An 18,792-nucleotide genomic window follows, 5' to 3' on the forward strand; every position below is an offset into this window, starting at 1 on the left:
CAATAGCACACTGGAAAGCTCATAGGTACTTTGTAAAAAAAAAAAAAAAGCTAGCCTGCATAGGTATTCATTGAAATAAGAACCATTAATTATCCAGGTGAACATGTATTGATATAATATTTTGATATTGCAATACAGGTTGAATATCCTTTATCCAGAATTTCAGAATCTAAAATTCTTCACCTGGGTAACTGAGATAGTGATACCTTTGCTTTCTAGGGGTCCAATGTACAAAACATGGTTTAATACATAACATTATTTAAAATATTTTGTATAAAATTACTTTCAGGGTATCTGTATAAGGTAGATATGAAACATAAAAGAATTTCATGTTTACCTTTGGGTCCCATCTCCAAAATATCGCATGATGTACAGGAAACTAATCCATTTTTTAAAAAATGCAGAACATTTCTGGATAAGGGATACACAACCAACTTTCCATTTTGTTCTCAAATATCCTTTTCTCACACATATTACACAGGGATAGTAATTTCACTATAGTTCTGCTTTTAGTAGCATGAGATTTTGGTAATTACACACCTGAAACTGATGTTTCTTCTCTTTTTTCCCCAATTCTTCCTGTGGCTCAGTTTGTATCTTCTTTATTTAGCCCCAAAATTATTCTTTTCTGCAGTTGAGAAATACATACTTAGGTAAGATACTCTTAATATATTTTGGGAGTGGAAGATTCTTATCTCATAAAATTCATTGATCCCACTGGATTACAAACAGTATCCATGATGTTGTTGGTATTGTTCTGTAATTACATAAATTGCAGCCACGTCCCTTTCATTGTTGACTAAGAAAGCCAGACAACCTATTCCTACATTGACATAGTACACACTTGTGTTTTCCCCTAATCTAGAAATACCATTCTTCACTAAGTTTAATTGAGGTAATCTTGCTCCTGTTATAAAGTCTTTGAACACTATGCAGTTATTTAAGGCTATTCTTAATTCAAGTTTCATTTTGTATAAAATTTTCACACATTTATTTCATGAAAAAACAGTGTTTTATGTGTGGGAACTAATAATTGTGCATTGAAATGTTTCTATGCAAATCAACCCAAATAAATCCTAGACTGTGAAGATTCTCATCCGTCCCCGATGCTTCTCATCAGAGTATCTCAAACCTTGAAAAGGAATGGTTGCTTATCTGTAACCGTGTTTATTTGAGTGGTAATCTGTGAAATTCACACATGTGGTTCAGCCACAATTACTACCACATGTGCGATTTCACAGACACTTACATGTAACCATGTTTCTTTGAGTGGTGATCTGTGAAATTTGCACATGTGGTTCAGGCGCAATTACTACCACATGTGCGACTTCATAGACACCACAAAGAAGAAGGAATGGTTGCTTACCTGTAACCATGTATATGAGTGGTGATCTGTGAAATTTGCACATGTGGTAGTAATTGTGCCTGAACCACATGTGTGATTTCACAGACACCGTGAAGAAGAAACATATTTTGGGGGCATTTTCTAAATATTTTTTTAATATTCTTCCCATTTATTTTCTTTTCATAAGCCATAGGCATGGCCCATGTAATATTAGGCTACCATTTTGAATAATTAATTATGCATGCACATATTTAATTCTGAGACTGAAATAAAGAAATAATCAAAACATTATTTATTTTGAGACTGAAATCAGAACAACTGTATTCACAACTTGTTTATTTATTTTGAGACTGAAATCAGAACAACTGTATTTCACAGCTTGCAAGTGCTCCTGGATCTATCTTTCCAAATGTCAGCTCAGGTAGATGCAACGGTCAGGAGTGCTCACTATCAGCTTTGGCTGATATGCCAGCTTGCACCCCTTCCTAGATTTGGACGACCTAAAGATGGTAGTGCATGCACTGGTACTTCCAAGGTTGGACTTCTGCAATGCACTTTACATTGGGCTACTTTTATACCAAATATGGAAACTCCAGCTGGTTCAAAATATGGCAGCCAGATTAGTTACAGGAACATCTAGGAGTGATCATTTTTCACCTATCCTAAAGTCACTCCACTGGCTGACAATTAGTTTCTGGGCAAAGTATAAGATGTTGGTATTACTACATGGTTTGGGTCCAGGTTACCTTCTCCTTACAATCTTCCCCAAACACTGAGGTTCTCTGGGGAGCATTTGCTCCAACCTGCCAGAACCCGCCTGGCAACCACCACCCAGAGGACCTTTTCATTGGCCACCCTACGGCTGTGGAGTGACCTGCCGATGGAGCTCCAACAGCAAGAGCAACCATCGCAATTTAAGACACAAGTGAAGACATATCTCTTCTGGCAGGCCTACCCAGACAGTTTTAATGATGAATTTTAAACTTCTGCTTTATTTCAATTTTTGTGTATATTTTTGTGCAAGTTAAATGTTTAGATATTTTGAGAGTGTGGCATCTTCATTTTGTTCTTGTCACACTATTGGACTGCATGTATCGTCTGGATCCAACAAAAGTGTTGGGTAGAAATGCTATAATGCATTGGATATTCAGTTTACAAAAGGATCTTCTGGCACATTTAGATTAACTGAATACCATTAGCTTTCATAGAATAAGTGTGTTTTTTGAGATGTTGATACTGGGTATTCAAGTTATGTTGCCTTCTAGACAAGGCATCACAATGATTCTCTTTTTAAAGGTGGATGAATTTACCACTATAATACTACTTAGAACTGCTTTGGATCATCAAAATAGCAATAGGAAATTTAAAGATTTCGCTGAGGTTGTTTTGATATTAAGAAAGAATCTGTCCTTGGCAAGATTCCTCCCTTCCACCTTATTTTTATGCACTTGTGTATCACCCTGTCATTTGTAAATTGTCTTTGTTTAGTGAAGTGAAATGATCTTCTGTCACATCCCTGTGGATTCTTATTTCTGTGGGTTTTTGAATTACTATTATCCATATTAAATATACCATGGAGCCAACTTATAACTTATTTATTTATTTATTTGCTCTGTTTATATCCCACCTTTCTCTACATTAAAGAGGACTCAAGGCGGCTTTACAAATGGCAACTATTTGATGCCTTTAGAGAACAAACAATTAAATACATTTAAGTTAAAATTAAAATTTTAAAAATATAGTTAAAATGCACATTGAAACATATAAACATTATGTGAAATAATGTTGCATACTGTCAATGAACATTGCAGAAGGCATGTTAGACAATTTTAGAAGAAGGGAGGAAAGAAAAGGGAGAATATTGCAAAAGTACACCAACATTAGAGTTTAGTCTAAAAAAAGAAAATCTAAAAGATTAAATCTACATTTCTTTAGCAATTATATTGGAGATTGTTTTTTGGGTATTTTTTAAAAAAAATATGAATGCATTATGCTTCTTTTAAAATGGCGAACATAAAACTTCCAAAGGTCTTTTTGCCTTCACATGGAAACAAAAAATGACTGAAAAGCGCAACTTATTTTGTGCATAATTTTCACTCTGCTTGAATAATGAAAATGATTATCTGCTTCAGAACAGATTTTTCTTTTTGGTAATTCATAAAAAAATAATTCATAAAATTACATGACTGCTGGTTTCTGCTGACTTATAGAAACTGCAAGAGAGAAATAATTAAAATCAAACTAGTCTTACAGCAAATATCTGGCTACTTGTCTAACTTTCATCATTCACTTAAGATGCCACTGAAAAGTAGATTAAAATGTCAGCACCCTTAATGGCCCTTCTTAGTCAAATGTCTAAAATTCTATTTATCTTTGAGGATGTCTGTAAAGTACATCTTTGCTTGCCAAACTACTTTCCTCTATACTAAATCTGTTCTTCTAATTGGTAAGGATTTGAAAAAATCTAAATTTCAGTCCCAGCCACTAAGATAATATAGTTTATGTATCTGGGTTTTTTTCATAGTTATTTTTTTTTAAGAATTACCACATTTAAGCAGGCAGCAACTGTAATGGCCAAATTAAAAATAGTGTAATTTTTGCCACTGCACATTACATTCAGCAGCAAAAACTTTTTTTTAGTTTCAGGGTTTTGAAAGTTGAGGTGGTCTTTAGATTCAATGGTGCCCTAGACTCGAGTAAATACAGGCAGATAGTCAAAACTTGGATGTCCCTGAACAGACTCAGAAGTGGAGTGGGCAGATCAAAAGACAACCTGGCAAAATGGTGCTACCTAGAAAAATCATCCACTTTGTGTGACTGTGGAGCACAACAAACAACTCCACATTTGTATGCTTGCCCACAATGCCCTGCCTCATGCACAGAAGAAGAAGTGTTTAAAGCTACAGACAATGCAGTTGCTGTTGCCTGCTTTTGGTCTAAAATTATTTAGTCACTTTTGCTCCCTCTATTTTATTATAGAACTATATCATAGAATCATGGAATCATAGAATTGGCAGAGACCTCATGGGACATCCAGTCCAAATCGCATTCAAAGCACCCCTGACAAATGGCCATCGAGCCTCTGTTTAAAAGCCTCCAAAGAAGCAGCCTCCACCACCATCATTTTTATACTTATTTATGCAATGCTTTTTGACAAGAAATAAATAAAAAAAAGTCAAAAGTGAGGTTTGTATTAAATTTGATGACGCATTAAAACCATGCAAATAAACCCTTTGCATCCCTCTGTCAGGTTGAGGCTAGTAAACTCACCACTCTCAGCTTGATCGAGAGGCCCTGGTCTCATTCAGGAGGCCTTCAAAACATCCCCTCATTTCTGAAAGCCTCATGAATGAGGGCATAGTTGGGAAGCTGTGACCCACAGTCAGGCTGAGGCTAGCAAAACAGGACAGTTGAGAATAGTGTAACTGAGAGATCTCTCCTTCATAAGTTGAGGTCAGCTTGAAGGCAGTTAACCACAAGAAGAATGTATATCATTTTTATTCAATTTAATATCTAAGTGTAGAGATCAGAACCAACAAGATCACATTGTGTTAGTGGGAAAATTGAAAAGAAGACTTTGAGTTAGCTCATAAAATTTTAGCCCAACAAAATAAGAGATAATTTAATGAAATGTCCCCAGGAATAATATGAGGAATGATGTTCTCATGTATTAAGTTGTCCCCACTCCACTCCCACCCTACCACATCACTACTTCCTCTACTATCATCATGGGAGTCTTTCATTCTATGGTAGGCAGCAATCCGGGGGAGGGGCTGAGTTTGTTTGGGGGGGGGGGCTGAGTCTGAGTGAAAGAGGGTCTATCCTAGCAAACCTTTTGTATCGTTACCCCAATACCCCCATGCATATGCAATATATTGAGTATGGTGATCAGATCATGATATGAATAAACATAACAGTTTAGATAATGCACCAGTAAGGCCTTTTCGCGAACCACCATGAGAATTTCGGGGGGGGGGGGTGAAGCCCCTCAACCCCCACCCCCACCCCCCACCCCCGGCTACATGCCTGGTAGGCAGTGGGATAAGCAGTGGAAAGTGGAATAGATAGCAACCAACAGAAATCAGGAAGGTGAAAGAAGAGAAGGGCAACTGGTGCATCTTGTAGTGAAATATGTGAATGAGAAGGAAGATATAAATAAATAAGTAGAGGAAAAATGAGGGTGTGTGTAATAGATGACAAAGATGAGAAGCAAAAGCAGAGACAAAGTAGAGGAAACAGAAATATAGTAAAAGATGGAAAGACAGAATGTGCAGACTTGAAGAAGGAATAGGTATCAGTGACAAGCAGAGAAGCTGAACACAAGACACAGTAGGATGAAGGAAAAAGATATGAGGGATGCACAGACATGAAAAATTCTGAAATTGAGGGAGAGGGATAAGAGTTTGAAAGAAGTAAGAAGACACAATAAAACTGGAGAGGGAGGTGAGCTGCAAGACCATGAATAAAAGAAAAAATCTAAAATGGCCTGAAAAATACGTAACAAAATTCATAATGTCTTGGGTCATTTTGTAAGTAACATAATACAAGCAAGAATTTGGCCAGTAGTAGAGAACAGTATATTAAAACATGATTTATAATGGAAATAAATGTCTTCAATGTAGAAGTTTCAGAAAGAAATATGCTTATTCATAAGCAAGACAATATTTAGTTCTCTTTCATGTTACAGAGTTATAGCCACTGCCATGACTGCACACTACAGAATCCTGGAATTTTTGGTTCAGATGGGCACTAAAGCTCTCAGGCTAAGAATTCTAAATATCTCACAAACCTACAAATCCCAGAATTAAAGTTATTTCAAAGTGCTATTACTGTTTGCTGTGAAAGAGATCACTGACCATAGTTACATGCCATTTCGTAGGGTGACATGGGCTGTGACCTAAGACAGACAACTGAGGATTTTTCACTACCAATTTTACCAATGTGTAGTTTGGAGTTTATTTATAGGGAGTATATGCAAAGTGTGGGCATTAAGCTGCCTCGGAGATAGTTAGGTATAGGAAAGATGCCAAGAACCAGGCAGCCAGCTAGGCATAAGGGTTTGAGATAGGAACTATCTGCACATAAGCCAGATAATAATAGCAACAATGGATATATTGGAGGAATATATTAAGATTTATCTGGTAAGAAAGAGTATCAAAATCCTAGATTCCAGCTAGATGGAGTCATGTCTTTGAAAAGCAATCTAAAAAGGCCACTTCTCTTTTAAAATGTGTACCAAGTTATAATGCTGTGAATATAACCACTTTGCTATTTGTATGCAAGAGACAACTTAAAGAAAGCTATGTTCCTCATTATAGAAGATACGTACTTTACAAAAACACAATTATATGATTTTAAATTCTGAATTATTTAAGTATATGTTATACCATATATGTCAAGAATCTTCAGAAAGAGTAATTGTACAAATAAAATATCAACCTTTTCTATAAAAATAAACTTTTAAACTGCTCTGAAATGTTCATGTTGATTTCAGAGCAGTTTGTATTTGACAAATTTATTCAACTATAATGTCTTGAAGTTTACATAACAGAAAGGCAGAGCGTAAGAATCTCTGCATAAATAAAAGCCATTTTGATTCAAAGTCAAATTTTTAATTGTACATGTTAATAGGTATAAAGACACCACAAGAATTTTAAAGGGGTTCAGGAGGATTTCAAGACCCCATATGGTGTCATGATTTGAGTGGCCCCCTATACCCCAGATCAGGCCAGCAGTTGCTCCTGGGTGTTGTGTTTTACCCCATGTTAAAAGTTGAGAGATGCTCCAGAAATTCTGGAGCTCCTCTACTCCGACGTTAGTGTGGATAGGGGTGTTGTGTGGCTTCCGGGCGACGTTAGTGTAGATAGCTAAACTAGCTCTGATTCAAACAGTCCACATTGCCAGGTACCACAATGCCCTTTTCCCTATGCTCCTCAACACAGGGAAAAGGAAATGGATTTGGGTTGTGTCACCCTTATGCTGCCTCAGCAGAGAGCCACAACACTCTTCAGAGCCCTGTGCTATCAGTAATTGTTTAATTATTATTAAATGATTTTGTGTTTGTGTGACCAAAGAAAAAGAAAAGGAATACAATCCCTCACCTCTGGTCATGCAGATAGGTGCCTTTGCTGATGTCAGCAAAGGCATCAGTGATGGACAGGCGCTGTCCAGAGCTCGGTGATTATCTGGGAATGGCAACAGGGACATCTAAGGTAAGATGTTGCTGAACTGGTTTCAGCATGGCCGGACAGCTTGGACTCCATTCGCCAAACTGTGAGATGGAGATATAGTTGTCTCCAGAATTAGTCCAGACTATTGCTATTACCAAATGTTGGACTACTTTATGTTAATAAGCAGTGACCTCAGAATTGCAAGATTAATGACCCACTTCTGTACATCAATATGTAAAAATAAAAAGTTACATCCAGCAGTCAAATAGTACTGGACAAGATGTACTTAACATTATATAGTTTTGAGGTCTAGGTTATCTTTTCAAAACCTACAGTCAGAGTAGGGTTTTATAAGTCATAGAATCATAGAATCATAGAATCTAAGAGTCGGAAGAGACCTCATGGGCCATCCAGTCCAACCCCCTGCCAAGAAGCAGGAACATCGCATTCAAATAACCCCCAACAGATGGCCATCCAGCCTCTGTTTAAAAGCTTCCAAAGAAGGAGCCTCCACCACACTCTGGGGCAGAGAGTTCCACTGCTGAACGGCTCTCACAGTCAGGAAGTTCTTCCTCAAGTATCTTTTAAATGGTGTTACATTTTAATTTATATCCTAGCCTAATGTAAATGCTGTGGTTATGTGGACAGATGATTATAAGATGGAATTCTATACTGGTTACCAAGCATAAATAAAGATTTGATAAAGAGCACTTCCTGACCAACCTAAGATTAAATGGACTATGAAATCAGGATTTGAAACCCACCTAAGCTATAGAAATCCATTGGGTAACCTTGGGCAAACCGCATTCTCTCACTTTAGATGAAGCGATGGCAAATCTCCTTTGAAGAATGTTATTGCAAAAAAAATAGACTAAGGCAGGGGCACTGTAAATCAGAGTTGAATTAAAAGCATATAACAACAAGAAGAAGGGTAGCAGTGAAATAGTACATATTCCAAATATAGTCTACTCCATTCAAATGCTATATTTAAGGCATCAGACAGGCATATGAGTGTATGCTTAATCATTAATTTTAATGTGAGGTTCCATTAGGTATTTATATCACCATAAATTGGCAGCAACATAAAAACTGCAACATTGCACATTTGTATTCTCAAGAGGGGAGCAAAAGCGTAACTACGTTTCTGAGACCATTGGAGGAATGGAATCAACATCATGGATCCCATTGAGCACTGGGCACTTGATTGCTATGCAACAGAAACCATAATTGTGCAACAGGGCAATGTGTAGAAGTTCATGATACACATCATCACAATTCATTTTAAAAGGTTGTATGTTTTAAATTGTGGGTGGGACAGAGAGCTTTCATTCCAGTGTGTTATTATAACATAAAACTGGGTCTCAAGATGGCTAATCTGCTCACTGTCTGAAACCATTGTTTCACCTCTCAAAAAAGAATGTTTTTCTATTCATCTACAACACACACACACACCATAGTGTTGTAACACACATACATAACAAAAATCTAGTTTAAACCACAGCCCTATTTAATACATTAGAATATCCAACTAAACCAACTATTAATGTATTCTTTTTCATAGTAAATTATTTAATAAATTAAAATGTCAATTGATTAATACTGAAGTCTGAAGACATAAGCTATCTGAAATGATTACAGGTTTAAGGTAAAGTAAAGGTAAAGGTTTCCTCCGAATGTATTCTCCCCTACGAACCATCAAGACCACTAAGATCGTCTGGAGGGGCCCTGCTCTCAGTCCCTCCGCCTGCACAAGCACGGCTGGTGGGGATGAGGGACAAGGCCTTCTCAATGGTGGCCCCTCGACTTTGGAACTCCCTGCCATTAGAGATCAGAACTGCCCCCTCCCTCATGACGTTCAGGAAACTAACAAAGACCTGGTTGTGGAACGCGGCATTTGACAACTGATTTAATTCTTTGCCCACATGAAAGGAGGATGATGAATGGGATTGTGATGGTGTCGGACGATTTGGCTCTTTTAACTGTGATGATAATGTTTTAACGTGTATAGTGCTGATATTTTAACCGTGTAATGAAGTGGCATTGTGTTGTTATTGTATATTTTTTGTATGTTAACACATGTTGTGAACCGGTCCGAATCCCTCTTTGAAGGTGAGAGGGTCGGTATATAAAACCTCGAAATAAATAAATAAATAATAAATAAGTCTAGTTGTGTCTGACTCTGGGGGTTGGTGCTCATCTCCATTTCTAAGCCGAAGGGCCGGCATTGTCCGTAGATGCCTCCAAGGTCATGTGGCCAGCATGACTGCATGGAGCGCTGTTACCTTCCCACCAAAGCATTACCTATTGATCTACTAACATTTGCATGTTTTTGAACTGCTAGGTTGGCAGAAGTTTGGGCTAACAGCGGAAGCTCACCTCACTCCCTGGATTTGGACCACCGACCTTTCGGTCAGCAAGTTCTGCATCTCAGCAGTTTAACCTTATTACAGGTTTAGATTGTGTAAAATCACATTTCCTATTTTTTTCATTGAGAGGTGGCTACCCTCTTTTTTTAAACTAAGGCACTTTCTGTATAAATTCAAAAACTTTCTTCTTATCCAACAGTCAGCTTGGTCCAATAAAAATGTTCATGTTTTGTGTCTCATATTTGGGGTGGAGGAAATATGTCATTGCATGTTAAGACTAATAATATATTTGGGGAAAGGGGAAACCACCACATTGCACAAAGAAAATATATTCAAGAAGACATAATATTTAACAAACTCAAAACATTTACACAAAATTATATGAGCAGTAAAATTCTACCATATCAATTTTAAAAATGTAGCCAAAGCTAAAAGAGAATGCTCAAATAGGCAGTAGGTATAGATGAATAAATGAATAATTTTTTAGCCCTCAAATTCAAAATCATGCTGCATTAAAATGTTAATACATTTTTCTTTGATAGTAAAAATGTTTTATGACTACAGAAGTTTTTTATCATTCCCCAAGCCCCTGTTACAACTTGCAGAGTGTGACTTAATGTCCTTTTAAGTGAAAGGTGCTAATCCTCTGGTTTAAGGCTAGAGTTATTTAGGAATAAGAGAAAACTGCCTTCAGATTGAAACCTTATGTGCAGTTGGTCAAAATGAGATCATGTGATCCTTGCTGTAATCACTTCCTCTTTAGATCCCCGATTGGTTACAGTGGGGGCTGTGGAGGGGGGTGGCACACAAATCTCCAGCAAATAGGAACTGCCGTGCTGTCGGAGCAAATACAGAAGGGAAATTCCTGCAGTGGGCACCTCTGTACACATTTCATAGCATTTCAAATGAATGCCCTTCTCTCTTTTTCCCTTCTTTCTTTTTATGCCACGTTTACACTATGCAAAAAAAATATATTAAAGGACTTCACAAATAAAAGCGACCTTGGGAAAAAGACAGCTGTAAAGAAAGCTTTTTAATTATTTCCCCGGGCACCAGAGTTTATGCTTAGCACATTGAAATGGCAAAGAGCAATAAAAAGGTGAGCATTTGAAGAGCAGAACAGGAAAAGAGCTGAGCTATTTTGACTTACTTTTATCCCAGAAAGAAGTTTCCATTGCTCCTGTGGTCCTGCAATTGGCTGACAGGGTCATGTGACCTTGTAAACGAAAATAGAAAAGCCTCGGCAGAGTGAGACCGAAGGAAGAGAAGGCAGAGGGAAGACATGAACTTTAAAACACACAAGTCATGCCAGCTGTGTTGGCACGCCTATTATGTAGAGCAGAGTTCAGTCTCCTTGCATTTAAATGGGGACATCCAATAAGGAAGATATCTCTCAGTGATAACCCGAGAGGACCTTACTTTTCATTCTCCTCTTGACTCTGAGATGTAGATTTTATTCCCCTCCCCTATTTATATACTAATATTGTTGCTGATGTATTAGGGAGAATTATATGGCCTGCATGACTCACTTCTCAAGAGCATGTGTTCCCTGGTTATGATTCTGATGTATTGCAAAGTCAACAACTGACAACCATATCTATTTCTCACATAACAGCTATTATGTTTTAACCACAATTTATCATTGAAGTGAAAGTTTAAAACTTACCCTTTAGTATCACATTATGCCCGATCTCTGCTGACACTAAAATGTAGCTTTGAAATGACTAAAAAACCAAGGCAGCTACTAAATGCATGCCAGTAATACACTTCAGTGTGTATTTAAGGGCATACAGCACATTAATGAAAATTGCAGGAAAGTTTGAATTCAGTAAAAAAAAAATGGTACTGCAGCAAATGCCAGCTCCACAAAATGCAGCACAAACTGTAGACACTCGACCATACTGAAACACATTAAAAAGATCCCAGAACAGGGGCTGCCGAGAAGCACCCCAAGGGCATGGTTGGGCAGCATGGGGCTAACCCAGCCATGGGCAAACTTGGGCCTTGCAGGTGATTTGGACTTTAACTCCTACCATTCCTAACAGCCTCAGGCCTTTTCCGCTTAAGCGGCTGAGGGGGAGAGCCTGAGGCTGTTAGGAATGGCAGGAGTTGAAGTCCAAACCACCCGCAGGCCCCAAGTTTGCCCATGCCTGGGCCAGTCGGTACCCTGGGAGGGGTAACTGATTATCTTTGCCTCTGCCTGTTCCTTTTTTTTTCCACCCTGTATGCCTCCAGAGGATGGATGCACATCTCTCTGAGAATTTGGGAGGGGGGGGGGGCACAGAGTGGTTTAAGTCCAGGTTCTGTGTTTAATTTAATCATTTTCCTGGTCTCAAATCGGTTCCAGACTAATCCAATCTAATCACTGCAGAGTGAAACTGGTTCCTCCCAAGCTCCACCTTGTAGTTTAAGATCCACCGGGGAGGCCCTGCTCTCAGTCCCACCAGCCTCGCAAATGCATCTGGTGGGGACGAGGGACAGGGCCTTCTCGGTGGTGACCCCTCGCTTGTGGAATTCACTCCCCAGCAAGATTAGATTGGCGTCCTCCCTCCTTTAGGAAAAAATTGAAATCGTAGTTATGGAACAAGGCTTTTAGCTAGCAGGCACAATGGTACTTTGGACATTGAATTGGACCATATGATGATGGTTATAATAATAGAAATGGCTACTATGACTGTTTAATTCATGTTATTGTTTTAATCTATTGTGTATTTATGGTTTTTGTATTATTGTATATTGTGATATTATGACATCAAATTGTTGCCAATGTTAGTTGTTCTGAGTCCCCCCTCGGGAGTTGAGAAGGGCAAGGTAGAAATGTTGTAAATAAATAAATAAATAAATGTGGTAGTGTAGATGTGTTTTATGACTTATTCTTGCACTTCTTTTCTTTTTTCACATTATATTAGCACTACCTGATACATGTTCACATAGTAGGTATTGGATTTTAATTCAGTATATTAATGCAGCTCTAAACAACAGACATAGGTTTGTCTGTACAGGTTTCTTACATCCAATCTAAATAAATTTAAGCAGATATTCATATGCTTTCTAATTCTAATATTACTTCTTAATGAAGATTTCTGCATTTATAAAAAGAAATGCCTTCCAAATTGTCTCTCACCAGTAGAATAATAAGACATGGAGACATAATGTGGTAAGTCTCAGGCAAAGATTCAATAATCCCTGTTCAAATTACAGTTTACTGCCTTGTGTGGTAAAGCCCATAGTAAGCATATTACAGTCATCCTTCCACATTTGCTGTTTCGACTTTTATGGATTTGATTATTCATAGATCTGAGAAAAATTATTCACAGATTTGAATTCTTGGAAATCACTATCTCCTTCAGTGTAACCTTCCTCATGTTATGCTTGAAGATCTTGAGCAGTGCTTCCCAAAGAGTGCAATATTGCCCCCTGGGGGCACTGGAATGATCCGTGAGAGCAGCAGTAGCCTGGGTGCAATGGGGGCAAGCACTTAATAAAAAATAAGGCAGAAGAGGCAACATAAAGATCGAGGAAAATTTTGAAAAACCAGTCATACACGTGTCATCTGTTGTGTAACACAGAGTTAAAGTCGTAATGATTACTTCATTTCCCAAATGAACACACAAAATGCAAGTTCCAACTGGTCACTAGTCAAGTCTGCCGGCGGATCTTAACAGGCAAGTGTTAACAGGCAAGTGCACACATCTGCAAGAATACATTTGTATGAAGACTTGTTATAGAATATCATAGTTCACTACTTAATAGTCACACTTTTCCCCACCTATGAGCTAGCATATGAAGAAGACCCCATGGGCCTCCTCTGCTGGCACACATAGGCAAACAGAACTTACAGGACCTCCTTTGGTTACCGGCAGCTGAGGGAGACCTCATAGGAGTTGCCCACTGGTGTGCATGGGCAAGTGAGGCCTACAGGATCTCCTTTGGCATCTGAGAGAGACCTCATAGGCATTGATCACCCACATGCGACAGTGGGTGAGAATTACGGAGTCTCCTTTGGCTGTTGCCAGCAGCTCACCCACTCACACACCTGCCGAACAGAGCTATGCAGTGTGACCATTAGTGATCACACATAATGATGATGATAATAATAATAATAATAATAATAATAATAATAATAATAATAATTTTATTTCTTACTCGCACCTCCCCATGGCTTGAGGCAGGTCACAGCACAGTAAAAAACATATGAATACTATGAAAATTCTACAAACACACATATTATAATACAGTTCCATAAAAGAGGTAGATAAAACATTTGTATAAAATGCACATTAATCACACAGGACAGAGACAGAGGCAAAACAGGACATGACTTTAAAATTGATGTTTTCAGCTTTCTGAAAGATACAGGTTTTTAGATGGTGTTAAAATTTTAACAGCTGATCTAGCTATCAGAGCTCTTCCAGTAGGTCGTTCCACAGTCTTGGGGCAGCCAATGAAAAGGTCCTCTGGGTGACAGTGGCCAGTCAAGTTCTGGCTGGTTGGTGTAGCCACTCCCATCCCCCAACCAGAGGACCAAAGCATGTGGGGCAGATTGTACTGGAGAATGTTTCTCCTTGACATTAAGTCTAGTCATGTCTGACTCTGGGGGAGGGGGGGTGCTCATCTCCATTTCAAAGCCAAAGAGGCAGTATTATCCATAGACACCTCCTAGGTCATGTGGCCAGCATGATTTCATGGAGCGTCATTACCTTTCTGCAAAAGTGGAACCTATTGATCTACTCACATTTGCATATTTTTGAACTGCTAGGTTGGTAGAAGCTGGGACAATAGCAGGAGCTCACCCCGCTCCCCGGATTTGAACCACCAACCTTTTGGTCAGCAAGTTCAGCAGCTCAGCGGTTTAACCCACTATGCCACTAGAGAGTCCTGTAGGTAACCTGGACCCAAACCATAAAGCAAGTTCTTTAAAATGCATCTAGACAGCCTCATAAAATCATCAAATGTCTGGAAAAATATTAAGGTTAAATTTTCAGTGCAAATGTTCACACAGTTGATTTAAATATCCTGTTGGAATAAATCCATAAACATTTTAAAATCCAATCTCTTCTTGCAAAGATACATGGTGTAGTAAACAACCCTTACCCTTTTTAGAGAAGTATACATTTGTCGAAATTGAATATCCAGATGGCAGATGTTTTTCAGTTTACTGCCATGTCTGTGTGGAAATTACTGTATAAATCAGTAATGCAGACAGTATGCATTGTCTGACCTAAACTGATCTTTTATTTACTAATTTTCTCCAATTAAGTAGTTAAAAAGTTATCCCATCAACATAAGCACAGTTCAGACTGGCAAAAAAAAAATGGCTACAACTACATTGGTTACAGCAATTGGATTGCAGCCTGCATGAGGTCTGCATGTCACTGCTGGACAATGAGCACAACCATCTGGCCCACTGCTGAAGTACCCTGGGATAGCAGCGATGGACTCAAAAGCTCTCCTCCAACAGGGAGCAATGGGGTTTCAGTCAAAGCTTAAGCTACAGCAGACCTGCTTACTCCCCCCCCCCCCCCACACACACACCCCAAACTGCCTGAGTCTAGGTCAGTGTTTATCAACCTCGGGGTCGGGACCCCTGGGTTGCGAGGGGGGAGTCAGAGGGGTCGCTAAAGACCATCACACAACACAGTATTTTCTGTTTGTCATGGGGGTTCTGTGTTTCTTTCATTCTCTCATTGGTGTTCAGAATGCTATTTGATTGTAGGTGAACTATAAATCCCAGCAACTACAACTCCAAAATGGCAAGATCTATTTTCCCCAAACTCCACCGGTGTTCACATTTGGGCATATTGGGTATTTGTGTCAAGTTTGGTCCAGATCCATCATTGTTTGAGTCCACTGTACCCTTTGGATGTAGGTGAACTACAACACCAAAACTCAAGGTCAGTGCCCACCAAACCCTTCCAGTATTTTCTGTTGGTCATGGGAGTTCTTTGTGCCACATTTGGTTCAATTCCATCATTAGTGGAGTTCAGAATGCTTTTTGATTGTAGGTTAACTATAAATCCCAGCAACTACAACTCCCAAATGACAAAATCAATTCCCCCGCTCCCAACCCCAACAGTAATCAAATTTGGGCATATCGGGTGTTTTTGCCAAATTTGGTCCAGTGAATGGAAATATATACTGCATATCAGATATTTACATTACAATTCATAACAGTAGCAAAAATACAGTTATGAAGTAGCAACAAAAATAATGTTATGGTTGGGGGTCTCACAATAATAATAATAATAATAATAATAATAATAATAATAATCTTTATTTGTACCCCGCTACCATCTCGATGCGGCTTACATGAGGCCAAGCCCACAATACATCAATAAACAATACATCAAATAAAAAAATCAATGCAATACAATTCATATAAATCACAAACAAAAATAAGCAATAAACAATCAATAGTGACATACAAGCATTTAAAAACCAATGGCCGGACCAAATGTAATAGATTAAAATTAAAATAAATAAATAAAAAATTAAATTAAAAATGGATGTAAACATTTTCAGAGAAAACTGAGGGAATGCAGTCAGTCCTAACTCAATGGTAAAGTGCATTTTGAGGGCATATTGCTGAGAGTTTTCCTTATTCTGGGAAGGCACACTGAAACAACCACGTTTTCAGGCTCCTCCTAAAGACTGCCAGAGTTGGGGCATGTCTGATGTCACTGGGAAGTGAGTTCCAGAGTTGGGGGCCACCATCGAGAAAGCCCTCTCCCTCATCCCCACCAATTGCGCCTGCAAAGGTGGTGGGAGCATAAGCAGGGCCTCTCCAGATGACCGAAGAGATCATGTGGGTTCATACACAGAAACGTGGTCACGCAAATAGGCGGGTCCCAAACTGTTCAGGGCTTTGTAAGTCAGAAGTTGCACCTTGAATTGGGACCGGAAAATGAACGGCAGCCAGTGGAGCTCCTTAAACAGGAGGGTTGGCCGCGTTTTGTAAGAAGCACCCGTTAGTAACCTGGCTGCCGCCCGTTGTACCAATTGAAGTTTTCAAGGGCAGCCCAAGTAGAGTGCATTACAGTAATCCAATATGGAGGTGACTAAGGCATGGACCACCCTGGCCAGATCCGACTTCCCGAGGTACGGTCACAGCTGGCACACGAGTCTTAGTTGTGCGAAAGCCCTCCCAGCCACCACCAATGCCTGAACTTCAAACGTAAGTGATGAATCCAGGAGGATACCCAGACTGCGGACCTGTGACTTCAGGGGGAGTGCAACCCCGTCCAGCACAGGTTGCCACCCTATACCCCCATCCGGCTCACGATTGACCAGAAGGACCTCTGTCTTATCGGGATTGATCTTCAGCTTGTTCCTCCTCATCCAGACAGCCACAGCGGTCAGACCCTTGTCCAGCACCCGAGGAGCTTCCTTGGAATTAGGTGGGAAAGAGTAGTAGAGTTGCGTGTCATCTGCATAGAGGTGGCACCCAACTCCAAAACTCCGGATGACCTCTCCCAGCGGTTTCATGTAGATATTGAAAAGCATGGGGGACAGAATGGAACCTTGCAGGGCCCCACAGGTCAAAGGCCAGGGGTCCGAGCAGGTGTCTCCCAGCTTCACCATCTGGGAACAACCCTCCAGGAAGGACCGGAGCCATGACAGAGCCGTACCTCCAAGGCCCATCCCGGAGAGTCGTCCCAGAAGGATACCATGATTGATGGTATTGAAAGCCGCTGAGATATCCAAGAAAACCAGCAGAGTCACACTCCCCCTGTCCAGCTCCCTGCAGAGGTCATCCACCAAGGCGACCAAAGCCGTCTCAGTACCATGACCAGGTCTGAAGCCAGACTGTGACTGGTCCAGATAGTTGATGTCCTCAAGGAAACCCTGGAGCTGAGACGCAACCACCCACTCCAGCACCTTGCCCAAAAACGGGAGGTTGGAGATTGTTCTGTAATTATTCACGACAGTGGAGTCAAGGGAGGCTTTTTTCAGGAGTGGTCTAACCACAGCCTATTTCAGCCCAGATGGAAAATTCCCTTGCTCCAATGATGCATTAATGACTAACACAAACCAATCAATCAATCCACTTCTGGCCAATTTAATTAGCCAAGTAGGGCAAGGGTCCAGAGCCGACATGGTTGCCCTCACAGCCCCAAGGATCCCCTCCATGTCCTCAGGATGATCCTTGGGGCTGTGAAGATGGAAGGAATCCCGCAAAACCAGACCAGCAGATGCCTCAGTCACCTCCTCTGGCACTGTGTTTAAGCTGGTGTCTAGCTCGAGGCGTATGTGAGCGACTTTATCTGCAAAATGGTGCGCGAACTGGCAGCACCGAGTTGTTGGGTCGTCAGGGGCCCCCTCCACCTCAGGGAGGTGAAGGAGCTCTCCCACAACCTGGAACAGCTCCAAAAATCTATTAGATGCAGATGCTATGCGGGCTTCTCCCTGGCTACCCGTATAGCCGCGGTACAGGCCTTAAGTGAGGCTCTAGCTCATGTTCGGTCAGAGACATTCCGAGATTTCCTCCAGATGCACTCTAGTCTCCTTCTTGTGCACTTCATCACAGCCAACTCCCCAGTGAACCAAGGAGATGGTGTGTCTCTGCGCAATGAGAGGGGACGTTCGGGAGTGATCGTATCTATCACCCTGGCCATCTCGCTGTTATAGAGATCGACCAGAGCGTCAACAGGATAGCCAGGCTCCATGACAGGAAGAGCCCCAAGATTCCTCAGGAATCCATCTGGATCCATCAGTCTCCTGGGGCGGACCATCTTAATTGGTCCTCCACCCCTGCGGAGGTTAGAGGTCACAGCAAGCCTAAGACTGATCAAATGGTGGTCAGACCATGACAGTGGAAGAATATTTTGCTCTTTTACTATGACTGTTCCACTGTCCGTAATAAAAACCAGGTCGAGTGTATATCCAGCCTGATGGGTGGGACCAAATATAA

At 40.2% G+C, this 18,792-nt stretch overlaps 1 protein-coding gene across 3 annotated transcripts in view; it reads right to left on the reverse strand.

The window, feature by feature from the left end:
- The window catches only part of ESR1 (estrogen receptor 1), a 263,932-nt gene that overhangs the window by 217,807 nt on the left and 27,333 nt on the right, over positions 1-18,792 (reverse strand). Inside the window, exon 1 of one of the 3 annotated variants that reach the window (XM_060753577.2) lies at positions 11,032-11,107. The exons of the other annotated variants lie outside the window; for them this stretch is intronic. Within the exon in view, the coding sequence (XP_060609560.2) occupies positions 11,032-11,092 (61 nt within the window). The 5' untranslated portion in view covers positions 11,093-11,107. Of the gene's footprint in view, positions 1-11,031; positions 11,108-18,792 lie in introns of those variants that run through there. 3 annotated transcript variants of the gene reach the window in all.

This window comes from Anolis sagrei, chromosome 1, assembly GCF_037176765.1.
Source record: "Anolis sagrei isolate rAnoSag1 chromosome 1, rAnoSag1.mat, whole genome shotgun sequence".
NCBI lineage: Eukaryota > Metazoa > Chordata > Lepidosauria > Squamata > Dactyloidae > Anolis > Anolis sagrei.